This window comes from Sceloporus occidentalis, unplaced genomic scaffold (assembly GCF_023333645.1).
Source record: "Sceloporus occidentalis isolate IW3139 unplaced genomic scaffold, rSceOcc1.0.p SCAF_15, whole genome shotgun sequence".
NCBI classification, from domain to species: Eukaryota; Metazoa; Chordata; class Lepidosauria; order Squamata; family Phrynosomatidae; genus Sceloporus; species Sceloporus occidentalis.
The window spans coordinates 17,088,898-17,100,686 of NW_028316995.1; the positions used below are offsets into that span (position 1 = coordinate 17,088,898).

General features: G+C 39.4%; 2 protein-coding genes across 2 annotated transcripts; both read left to right on the plus strand.

Moving 5' to 3' along the window:
- The first annotated feature begins 538 nt into the window (after positions 1 to 538).
- On the plus strand, positions 539 to 1,564 carry LOC149303334 (N-acylneuraminate-9-phosphatase-like). The gene is made up of 2 exons (XM_089481589.1): positions 539 to 628; positions 929 to 1,564. The coding sequence occupies exons 1-2, from the start codon at positions 539 to 541 to the stop codon at positions 1,562 to 1,564; spliced, it is 726 nt and encodes a 241-aa protein (XP_089337715.1).
- Positions 1,565 to 3,840: 2,276 nt separating this feature from the next.
- LOC149303335 (tubulin--tyrosine ligase-like) lies at positions 3,841 to 10,095 on the plus strand. The gene is made up of 7 exons (XM_089481588.1): positions 3,841 to 3,997; positions 7,763 to 7,841; positions 8,079 to 8,311; positions 8,713 to 8,848; positions 9,019 to 9,288; positions 9,550 to 9,693; positions 9,981 to 10,095. The coding sequence occupies exons 1-7, from the start codon at positions 3,841 to 3,843 to the stop codon at positions 10,093 to 10,095; spliced, it is 1,134 nt and encodes a 377-aa protein (XP_089337714.1).
- The last annotated feature ends 1,694 nt before the right edge of the window (positions 10,096 to 11,789 follow it).

Sequence of the window (11,789 nt, forward strand, 5' to 3'; positions counted from 1 at the left end):
AAAACTTCTTCAAGGGAAGTACTATTTGGATTTTTTTCTATTAAATAAATTCCCTGGTCTGAAAAAGTAGCTATTTTCATTAAAAAAGAAACGCCTTTAAATGTGTGCTTTACCTGCTGAATTAAGTAACACAATTCATAGCAAAAATCAAATTGACAGATCTGGTAACATTTCATTTTTTTACTACATTAATACAATTAATATTTTGTCTAAGTGGAATAGCACTTTATTGTATACCCATGTCTGTATGCTGCCATTTGTAAGTATTTAGGGGCATTAACAGACGGGTACATCAAGAAAAGCACAGGAGAACCAGCAAACCTTCCGGCCATAGTGAAACCTGAGAGGTTTTTTTAATTAAATTCAGTCAGTTGAATCAGACTTTTAATTAAAATACTGTAATACAGTAATATTCTGTATCTGATATTAATTTACAAAGGAACAGTATTTTTAATTATATTTACTTTAATTCCAGGGTTATATAAGAAAGGAAACATTGCATAAAGCAACATACTGTACCAATCGTTATTCTCAAAAAATGGTTCTCGATGGAATTAAAGCTATAATATTCGATTTGGATAACACCTTGATTGACACAGCTGGAGCAAGCAAGCAAGCAATTGAAGAGGTAATCAATTTTTTGTTTTCCCACATAAAATATATGTCCATTAATTCCTCTTTGCTATCCCCAGATTTTAATAAATTCAATACCTGTGTAGTTTTGGATGAATATTATATAGTTATTTCCTGAAAAGAATACTGATAATATGAACAATTATAAAAAATGCTTTCAATAAATATGGTGTATCATTATATGTACATCACTCAATACAATACTAGACATGTGTGTGTTAGCTGTAAATGTCATATTGGATCTTGCACAGCTGCTTTCTTAGGCATTATGCTATACAATGTCTTATTGTTACAGGTGATGAAAATACTGATTGACAAGGAGCAGTACACAGAGAAAGATGCTCATATCATTTGTGACAGGTTCCAGGCCAAGCTACTGCATGAGAATCTAGATCATTCTAAGATGACCATCGATGATCTCCGGATATTGCACTGGGAAGAAGCCCTACAGTCCATCAGGCCAGGAGATCACAAGGAGGTGGCCAAAGTGTGCTACACACTATGGAAAACAAGCCGCTTAGAACTCATGACTCTGTCAGAGAGCATCAAAAATATGCTCATTGAACTTCGAAAACAGGCACGTTTGGCTCTTCTAACTAATGGAGAAAGGCAAGTCCAGCGGGAGAAAATCGAGGCCTGTGGTGCCAGTCACTTTTTTGATGCTATTGTGGTGGGTGGTGAGCATGCTGAAGAGAAGCCAGCACCTTCTATCTTCCTTCACTGCTGTAGCCTCTTAGCTGTAAAGCCTGAGGAGTGTGTGATGGTCGGAGACAATCTGGATACAGATATAAGAGGTGGACTTAATGCTGGCTTGAAAGCAACTGTCTGGTTAAATAAAAATTCATCTTTCAGCAGTAATCCCTACGTTGTTCCTCACTACACTATAAATTCGGTAGTAGATCTACCTGATGTTTTGAAGAACCTAAAATGAGAGATACTTGGACCAATGAACCGAGACCTAAACTGATTATTGGGAATATTGCAATTATTTTGTTAATTACCTCTATAGCTGTGTTTTAATAAATCATTTAATTATAATAATCAACTGTTTTTTTTGTAAGGACTAAAGCAGTAGACTCGGGAGAATGCAGGGTACTGACTAGGGAAAAATTGGAGATGGGCAGATCACAGGATAGGGGATAAGCTGTTGGGGCAAAGGACTGGAGACCACTTAAAAAAACACACAGGGGAACAAATGGGAGGAGGTGAGGTCACAGAGACATGGGGACACAGACCATGTAACATCTGAATGAACACAGAAGTATGCTATTGAGTGGGCACATAGTTAGTGAGGTCTGTGTATTTATGTGCATTTGTATGTGGTGTAAAATTACTCATTCCTAGATTTCCTTAAACATTTGGCCAGCCCCGTCACCAAGTACTGGATTAAAAACAAGTTTTTGCAATTTAGTTTAGTGCTGTTTTTTAAACCAGTTGTAGAATGTCATGTATGTTATTCACATGTACATATTCTAGTTTTTTTTAATGTATATATTTATATTAGCCCAATCTAATAGAGAAACACTCTGACTCCTTATCATACGGCCTTGTTGTAAACAATAAGATGGCTTAGACTCAATCACCCGGTCTGACACTTTGACTAATGAAAGTCTATGGAGGAAAGAATGTAATTGTACAAGCAGAACATCATTAGCATTGCCATGAAAATCGGCTCAGTGTGGTATTTGAGCAGAGAAAGGCATCCAACCGCAATGGCAGGTCTGCAGATAAAGGGGGTTTATAGGAGCAAGGCAAAATAAAACAAAATTTTCGACAATGCTAGCCTACAAATTTTTTTCCCCCCGTGAGACTTCATTTTAAGATGGCTAATCTTGCAATTTGGATCACTTTTGATGAACAGCCGAAGCTCACAGAGATATACCATCTCTCCCAACTGCATTATGCAGCCCTTCTTGATGGAGAAAGTTCTTATGGTTGGCTTTTCATAATGAAATCAACAAATTGAACATGTGAATCTTCTGCAAGACATGCTTTAAGTAATAGACCTTTAAGTAATAGACCACTAAGGGGAGTTTGCAGGACAGCTAAAAGTATTCTCCATCCATCCTATGCACTTTAGCGCATATCATCGCTGAGTTTTACCTTTTTTTTTTGCTTTTATTTCCACTCATCATTCATCATCATTGGTGATGGGGCAGTAGACGGTCCCTTTAAAAATCTAATCTCTCTGACTACTCCCCGCGTAATTAAGGACCAACCCCGGTAAGCATCTCCTGCAGTAGAGTTGCGGTTGCCATCTCGGTGATTCTATGCTTTGTGCAGGAACAGCATGCTAATTCTTTTGTTAGCTGCTGGGATTTGCACCTAATATAATGCAAATATTTAAGTTGGTACCAGTCATATATTGGCCGCCATTTCTTTTTCTCCAGCAACCTTACCATGTCCCAATATTATATTTTTTTACTGACTTAAATACACACATGTAGGATATGCATATGATTTAATTTCATAAATCAGTATTAAAAGTATTAAACCACAATGGATCATTAATCATAATGAATCTGTAATATGTTTAAAAAAATAAAACGTCTTTTAATAGGTACTTGACATTTGTATACTGAAAATAGAGAAGCAAATACATTATTCATAAGCAGTTTGAATTAAAAAGGGAGAAGATGCAGTGGATCAATACAAGTATAAATGCACGTTTAATATTAGCTGTTATGTCTCTGCCCCATTTGGTATCCTGCTGAGTTTTGCACCTTATACTGGCACTAATGTGCTTAATATAGAGAGCTGATTCAAATACATTTAGGACTCCATTGGCTGCACCATCATGAATGATGTATCACTGCACAAAACAGCTGTCAGCAGCCCCCCTCGCCACCCCGAGCCTCTCCCCGCCCCCTGCTCTCTGACCCTGAAGCTCAGCCTCCAGTCACTGGGCGGGGTTACAGCAGAGCTCCTAGGGTATAGACGTTAAAGCGGTGCAGCTGCTTCTCCTCGTCTATGAGATCTATAACTGCAGATCCCAGGGATCAAATCAGATCTGAAGCGGTGATCCAGACCATCTGGAGGCGGCACTAGATACACAGACCACACATGGATCCGAGTGTGAAACTCTAGAATGGTGGGAAGGAGAGGGACTGCTGCAGGACTGCGATCACTAGCACAATAAGAGTGCCCACAACCTTAACCCTTGTGCCTTAGACAGAGGAAGGCTCGGTGCCCGCACCGCTGCATACTATGTACACTTTCGTGGTAAGAGATGAAAACAGCACGGTGTATGCTGAAGTGTCTAAAATCCTCCTTGCAACAGGACAATGGAAAAGGCTGAAGAGGGACAATCCTCGGTTTAACCTGATGCTGGGGGAGAGGAACAGATTGCCTTTTAGTAGACTGGGTAAGGCTTCATTTATGAACCACATCAAATCTATAGCAGGGTAAAAATTCCATATAACCGAATCACCAGTTCCCAAATGGCACTAACCAAAAGTTCTTTAGGGTGTGAGTGGTGGTGGCATCTCAGAAAGTTGGCATTGCTGTGTTCTGGAAGCAGCTGCATTTGGGTGTTGCCTTCTGCAGTATGAGATGCATCTTAGTGACTGCAGATCCAGGGCTGTAGGGCACTACTTTCCAGCATGCCTTGTGTCCAGCATTCCATTTTTTGTTACATATGTATTTCTAAAGTGCCCCCCCCCCCCCCATATACTGCAACACTGCATGGAGATGTACTTGGGGAATTAATTCTTATTGTTTGTTTTCAGGAAATGCAAAAAAATTATGCCATTAATTGTTCTGATAACAGTTAAAACAAAATGATTTATTAAGACCGGTGGTAGAGAAGTGTAACAGCCTCCAGAAGAAGTGGTTGAGGTTAATACAGTGAGGAAATTTAAAAATGCATGGGATAGGCATAAACCTATCCAGAATCAAACAAGAGATCAAGAACATCTTTGCCGTTTTCTTTTCTCCTAAATCGGCAATTTGCAGTGCAGATGGCAACATCTTCAAGGAGATGCTTTAATCATCCAAGAATGGGGATAAGTTGAGTGAGTATGTATGTATGTATGTATATATATATATATATATATATATATATATATATATATATATATATAATTACACATATACAGTATATCATATAATAACACTGATAGTTATGATGGCACTTGTCAATTGGTGGGATATATAAGGCAGGAAGTCAACACTTCATCCTCAAAGTTGTTGTGTTAGAAGCAGAAAAAATGGGCAAGCGTAAGGATCCGAGCGACTTTGACAAGGGACAAATTGTGATGGCTAGGCAACTGGGACAGAGCATCTCCAAAATTTCATCTCTTGTGGTGTGTTCCTGGTCTGCAGTGGTCAGTACCTATCAAAAGTGGCCCAAGAAAGGAAAAGCAGTGATGGGCGGCCAAGGGTCATTGAGCACGTGGGGGCGAAGGCTGGCCCATGTGATGAAATCCAACAGATGAGCTACTATAGCTCAAATTCCCTAAAAAGTTAATGCTGGTTCTGATTGTTGGGTATAGGGCCATGTACCTAGTCCAGTCAGGGTGCCCATGCTGACACCTGTCCACTGCTGAAAGCCCCTACAATGGGCACATGGAGAATACATGGCACAAGGATGCGTCCATGGAGGCCCCACTTCGCAACTTACAGGACTTAAAGAATCTGCTGCTAACGTCAAGGAGTGTACTTAAGTAAAATGTATATTGTTCACAGCATTTTACTTCATGCAAATCAGCATGTCTTCTATTGAACTTTAGGAAGCATACGTACAATTTGCTGCCGCTACTTTCATTGATGTAAATGGCAGCGCTACAGGACTTGTGCAGGGAGTATACGTAATAATGCTTCCTGCCTTTTAGTAGAAACAGACAGGCAGAATTCTCATATTTAAAATCCTAATGGCACGAGAGTACATAAACCAGTTTGAATGCAAAAAAATACATTGGGGCCTATGGAAAATGGACTACAATATTAATAAAAATTGGGACAGAGATGGCCACTTTCATGAAAGTCACTTTTTTGGTTTCATGTAACACTTAAACCTAAAATTCGAGTACTTGAGTACATGTTTCGGCGTTTCCCTATTCATCTGATCATTTGCACAGCCTGTTTAGTTACGTTGCAGGGCTGCCATTAATGGGGTTTAACCAGTACTTGTGTATGCCCCCCCCCCCATTGGCCCTTACGAACTTCTGTGCATTGGAGCCTGGTGTGGTGGCCTTGGCCAGCTTTAAGGCATGGGGCATGGAGTACCATGAGGTGGAACAGGGCAGCCCTGTACAATATTTTCTAATGGTCACATTGTCACTCTGTACGGGGCATAGGCAACATTCTAAGGAAAATTTATGTTTCGTCTGAAGGCGATGTGCATTGTTTTAGAGTGCCTCATTATCATAAACAATGACCTTTTTTTATACTATACATGCATCCCTGAGCCCAAACATTTTTTTAGCACAATTAAACCTGTTCTGCTTATTGGAATTATGCAGAGCGATTGATACCGTTTGCTGTAAGGTATTGTTGGAGAATACAGTTAACAGCTGCTAATTGTGTCCTGTAATTACATGGTAGAGATCAGGACAGTGCACCATATGGGTTATTTTCCTTTTTTTCAGGTTTCTGTTCATACAGATATAATGGTCATGTCATGGGGCCTGTGACTCCATACGGACACACCCTACAGCAGGAAATGTGATGTGTGGTGCTCAGTCTGCTGCAGCAGGATGCACTTATTGGATGTACAAATAACCTATTTTTTATATTTTTATGGCTATGGCTTCTTTCCATTCCATCTGTTAACCCTTTAGCTGTGGCTTCCAGTCTCGCTTTTAGCTGTAAATTGTGCTATAATTGGAAGGCTGAGGAACATGCAACCTCATGTGACCCTTCTCATGGTTATTCTTGAAATAATTTAGCGCTGGCAAAGACATCTTATTGTGCTTATGAAGATAAAACTCATGAAAAGACACCTCTTGTAGAAGGAATACATGCTTCAGGGTTCTGTCTGATGAATGTTAAGCCTGAAGCATTCATTATTATAAATCACCACAGTAATTTCAGGTAGAGGTGCTTGGATATTATAAAAATAGCCTCAGCAGATCCCTTGTGATTACTTATATTGGCCCGGTGAATGTTAGAGAGGTGCCTAGAACTATTTTGGTATGCTTATTCACTCCTCTGATACAAAAAATATCAATTATTAGTCTAATTGTGACCATTCTGCTTAGTCTGTCTATTTTTCCCAATGTAAAGACTCAGAACTTAATCAGTCCTTGGTCTTGTCTTCGATTCAGAACAGAATTATGTATTCTTGTGTGGTGTGGGGAGTAGACTGACTTTTTGAATATCTCCTCTTAAGCACAGTTATCTCAATTGAAAATTGTAATTCATTGCTGCCCAGCACAAATCCTAAAACAGATTTGCTGAACATTAGTTCTTTGTGCTTTTATAGCCATTTCTCATCATACACTTGACCTTCTTTTCTTTAGCCTGTTTTTGGTATCTATTATGTACTTGGCATATGTTATATAAACAGACATTTGGAAAACCAATAACCATTTTAAGGTCCCTCCTTAATTCATAATGCACCTTACTTATAGATATGCCACTCTGCCCCCAGATATGCTTTATGTCCCCTAGAAATGCCCCCCCCCGAGTTGTCAGTGGACATCCGGCGCGACATAACCTTCCGGTACTCCACCATAGAAGCACCGGCGGAAGGGCCGGCAGCAGAGGGTGTCTGCGCGCATCACACAGGCGTTCACCGGCTGCCAGAGTGAACGTCTGCGTGATCCGCGTAGAGAATGAAGCGGGTTAGAACTGCCTTTCTATTGGGCATTACACGGCCTAGCATTAATGTAACATACAAAACATCCTGTGGCGACTAATTTAAAATTCTTAGGTGAGAACTCACTTTTGTTTAAATGTGCAAAAACTTGACTTTACTTTGAATAGACCAGATAAAAAAATGTTATGTTTTTTCTGAAAACTATTGATCTAGTGCGTATCTGAAGATTGTTTTACAAAGAGTTGTTTGGCGGCCAAGTAGTCGCGTCTCTCTGATGACACATCGGTTATCTTTTATTTGTTTAAACATTTTATTTATGTATACTTGCACAACTTCCTTACTGGCTTTCTGTTTTGTTTCTTGCCACAGGTCATGAGCCTGGACTTGTACAGCTTGTAAATTATTATCGGGGTGCTGATAAGCTCTGTCGGAAAGCTTCCTTGGTAAAGTACGTTGATTTTCCTCACAGAAACACTCCCTTTCGCTTCTGTGGTACCTGGTACTTCCTGATGTTAGGATTGTTATGTATTTATTACATACACCGTGAGCAAAGGGTGGATGGTTGAGTGTTTTCCCAAGAAATGTATTTAGTTACAATGCCACCCTTGCTAAAGGCAGCATCCCCCAGCCATGAGTCTACTCCCCTCTAACTATTCCGTCCTTGTTTTGGTTCTTTCTTATCCAGATTAATAAAGACTAGTCCTGAGCTTTCAGAATCCTGCACATGGTTCCCGGAATCCTATGTGATTTATCCTGTTAATGAAAAAACAGCAGTTGCACGTGTAAGAAATGGCCTCCAAGACCTCATGAACAACTCTCGCACAGATGAGAGAGAAGAATTCCTGGCCTCGTTCAATGAGAGAAAAGATAGTGGAAAAGGAAATGTGTGGATTGCCAAATCCTCCTCTGGTGCTAAAGGTTAGTACTTTGCTTCAAAATGGTGTTGACACACACAAAATAATAATTGTCTACATTTTGAAATAATATCACAAATGCATCTTTCAACCATAGCCTGATGTAGTCCAACATTATACCAAAAGTTGACTTCCAGAACCTAACTATATTCGAGGGACCTCCACACTGCTTATCTTTCACTCAACTTTACGACTCGGTACGCTGGGTCCACAGCAATGCACCCACTGACAGGGAGCCACCACATCTGAGATTCCTGCCAAACAAGACATAAGTCAACCCCTAGTCGGAGAAGGTGCATAGCAGCTAGGCCTCTGGAACTCTGGTTGCAATGGCAACATCTAAGACCTATTTTGCCACTGTAAACATGTAACAGACCTGCAATACAGCCAATTTTTTTCCTCTAGGAGAAGGGATTCTAATATCCTCAGATGCGAATGAGCTTCTCAACTTCATAGACAATCAAGGCCAAGTGCATGTTATTCAGAAATACCTAGAGAGCCCTCTGTTGCTAGAGCCAGGTCATCGCAAGTTTGATATCAGGTATTTATAACCTTTTCAAATAGTCATATTAATTCTGCATGTGAAGGTGATTGCACATATCGGCTCATCTTATTTTAGATGTATTAAAAGCTAACCTTATACACCCAAAATTTGTGGTTTGAAAATGGAAAAGAATACATGTTCTGCTAACTTTTTTGTTTTTGTTTTAGGAGCTGGGTTCTTGTGGACAGTCAATACAATATCTATTTATATAGAGAAGGGGTGCTACGGACTTCCTCTGAACCTTATGATGACTCTAACTTCCAGGATATGACCTCTCACCTGACCAACCACTGTATCCAAAAGGAACATTCCAAGAACTTTGGGCGATATGAGGATGGGAACGAGATGTTCTTTGACGAGTTCAATCAGTACCTTGTAAATTCCCTTAACACCAATTTAGAAAATAGCATCTTAGGACAGATAAAGCAAATAATAAGGTACTATTTCAGTACTCCTTTTTTTATACTTCTTTGTCGGCATAACCTGCTATATTAAAAACCTTTATTTAGGAAATCATTTTGTTTAACACAATTTACTACTGAAAACAACACATGCCCTATCATGTACCTAGAAAGCAAACATACGGTACTTTCCCTAAGTTGACATGGTTGTTGCTGTCACATGGTGTCTCGCAATGCCCTTACTGATTACTAATTTTACTATGATTTTTGAGACCACTTGTTCTTCTCTCCGTACAGAATCTGTTTGAGCTGCATAGAACCTGCAATTAGCACAGATCACCTCCCCTACCACAGTTTCCAGCTTTTTGGCTTTGACTTTATGGTAGATCAGGATCTGAAGGTTTGGTTGATTGAAGTTAACGGAGCCCCTGCCTGTGCTCAGTAAGCCAATTTATGTCATTATCATTGGGATGTTTAGTTTTGGGTCTGCCTAAATGAATACCCCTTAAAGATACCTGTGGTTATATTTTGATCCCAATTTTCTATAAAACCCCCCAAAAATACATAGGCTACATTGGTAAGGATTGCCATGGAAGTGTACCCATTAAGTTAAGACCTTGATATGTATCTTTCTGGTTTTTTTGTTAGTAACTAATAGGGGAAGGGTACATTTTTGCAAAATCTATAACTAAATGTTATTAATATTGACTTGTTTGTTTGTTTTAAAGGAAACTTTATGGTGAGCTTTGCCGGGGTATCCTGGATTTGGCCATTTCCAGTGTCTTTCCACTCAGTGACACTGCAGAGACGCAGATCAAGGAGACTGTATTCATAAAGCTGTAAAGACATTGCCTTATCTACATGCATACACACACACACATGCATGGCTGCCACCTATTTATTCTTGGAGGTCTAGATTACTTCTACATTATATTGCGTCATGAATGATTAAAGGACTCTTGCTGAAAAAGTTTAAGAAGAAATGTTCTACAGAAAAGACAAACCAAAGTGAATTGGACAGTGCTTAGCTTTTTCATGCCAACATTTGTTTTGTATATATTATCTTTTTTTACACCTTTTTAATTATTAATATTTTTAATTTAATTTTAGTTGAAGGAAACATGTTTTTAAAGCTGTGTAGTATTGGGTGATGCAGGGGCACAATGTGGTATGATTGTATTTCTGTCTTGAAGCCTTTTTGACAACACCTAGGGTAAGAACATAAGCGAGTGGATCAGCGGTGGCATCTGTATTCATGTAAAGGAGAGGTAGGATTGACTTCTTGTAGTTGCATAATAGTGCCTTAGATCGTCACATAAAAATTGCCTCTTTTTTAATGCTGACTTCTCCTGGCTGCAATCCTTTTGATACCTAATACAGCTGATCTTTTAGTACAGTAACTGGCTGGCACATTTAAGATAGTGAGTCCACACACACACACAGAATGAGCAATTGGAGTCATTTTAAGCCTCATTCATTTTAATAATCCAAGCTTCTGATAATTCTCTTTATTTAATTTGTCAGTTTTTAGAAACCTTTGTTCCATGTTGCTATGAGGCAGCCATATTCCTTGCAGGTCCCTTTTTAAAGTCCCAGAGCCCAGGACGGTCACACAGGCACTCACCACATAGCCTGATTACAGAATACTTTACACCAAGCAGCACGTAGTTGCCTCACAATGCTCCAAAAGTCTCATGTTGATCTTTTGAATCAGTTTGCCTTTTTCATTGGAGTATGGAGTTATTTTTTCATTTTCTAAATTCAGAGGTGTTTTCAGACTACAGTAGAGGAAAATGCATTATGCCTCCTATGTCCCCATAACATCTTCGTTAACCTACTAAAACTGTGGTGTCTTTTGCTACAAACAATGTTTTTCTTTTTTGTCCTAATTCTGAACCTGAGACTGTCTGCTTTTAGGTCTCTCCTTTGTTTCAATGTATATATTTCATTTTACCAGTCAGTATTAAAGTGTATCCAAACATATCACGCTTACACAGTTTCATTGTTAAGGTTAGCAAGAAAAATAAAAAATATACATTATGTCAATATGGACGTGTCTGAGACTTCTTTGCTTTATATAATAAGGTACAGTATATGACATGCAGGTACACACACAGTTATACACCTGTAAATAACACAGATCACTTAAAAAAAAAAAATCTTAAAAGTTATTGTGTGTATTGATAACCCGCTTTTTAAAGCATTAGGTCCTAAAGGCAATCTTCTTTATCTAAGACATCTCTATTCCCAAAAAAGTGAAGTAGACTGTGATTGGAGCTTAGCTGTATGCTCTGCTCAACACAACCAAGAAATCATACAAACCTCTGCTGGATAGTGCAGTGTGTGGGAAGAGAGACCGGCACAGAGTTACAGTGCATGAGTGAGGGGCTGTTGTATCGTGTTGCGTGCAGTGAGGAGATGCTGACGGTAAGGGCCGTCCTTAACATAAGGCAAAATGGGGTGCTTGTTCTGTCCTATGTCGGTAATTGAGGTGCCTAGTGGGAGGTAAGCTGTGAGCAAGAGAGAGAGACCACCAT

What these genes read in the sequence shown, in the direction of transcription:
- LOC149303335 (XM_089481588.1), top strand. Translation starts at nt 3,841, where the DNA reads ATGTACACTTTCGTGGTAAGAGATGAAAACAGCACGGTGTATGCTGAA. An exon ending in CGGAAAGCTTCCTTGGTAAA is followed by an intron (nt 7,842 to 8,078) that starts GTACGTTGATTT and finishes TTTCTTATCCAG; the next exon opens with ATTAATAAAGACTAGTCCTG. An exon ending in CAGATAAAGCAAATAATAAG is followed by an intron (nt 9,289 to 9,549) that starts GTACTATTTCAG and finishes CTCTCCGTACAG; the next exon opens with AATCTGTTTGAGCTGCATAG.
- LOC149303334 (XM_089481589.1), top strand. Translation starts at nt 539, where the DNA reads ATGGTTCTCGATGGAATTAAAGCTATAATATTCGATTTGGATAACACC. An exon ending in GCAAGCAAGCAATTGAAGAG is followed by an intron (nt 629 to 928) that starts GTAATCAATTTT and finishes TTATTGTTACAG; the next exon opens with GTGATGAAAATACTGATTGA.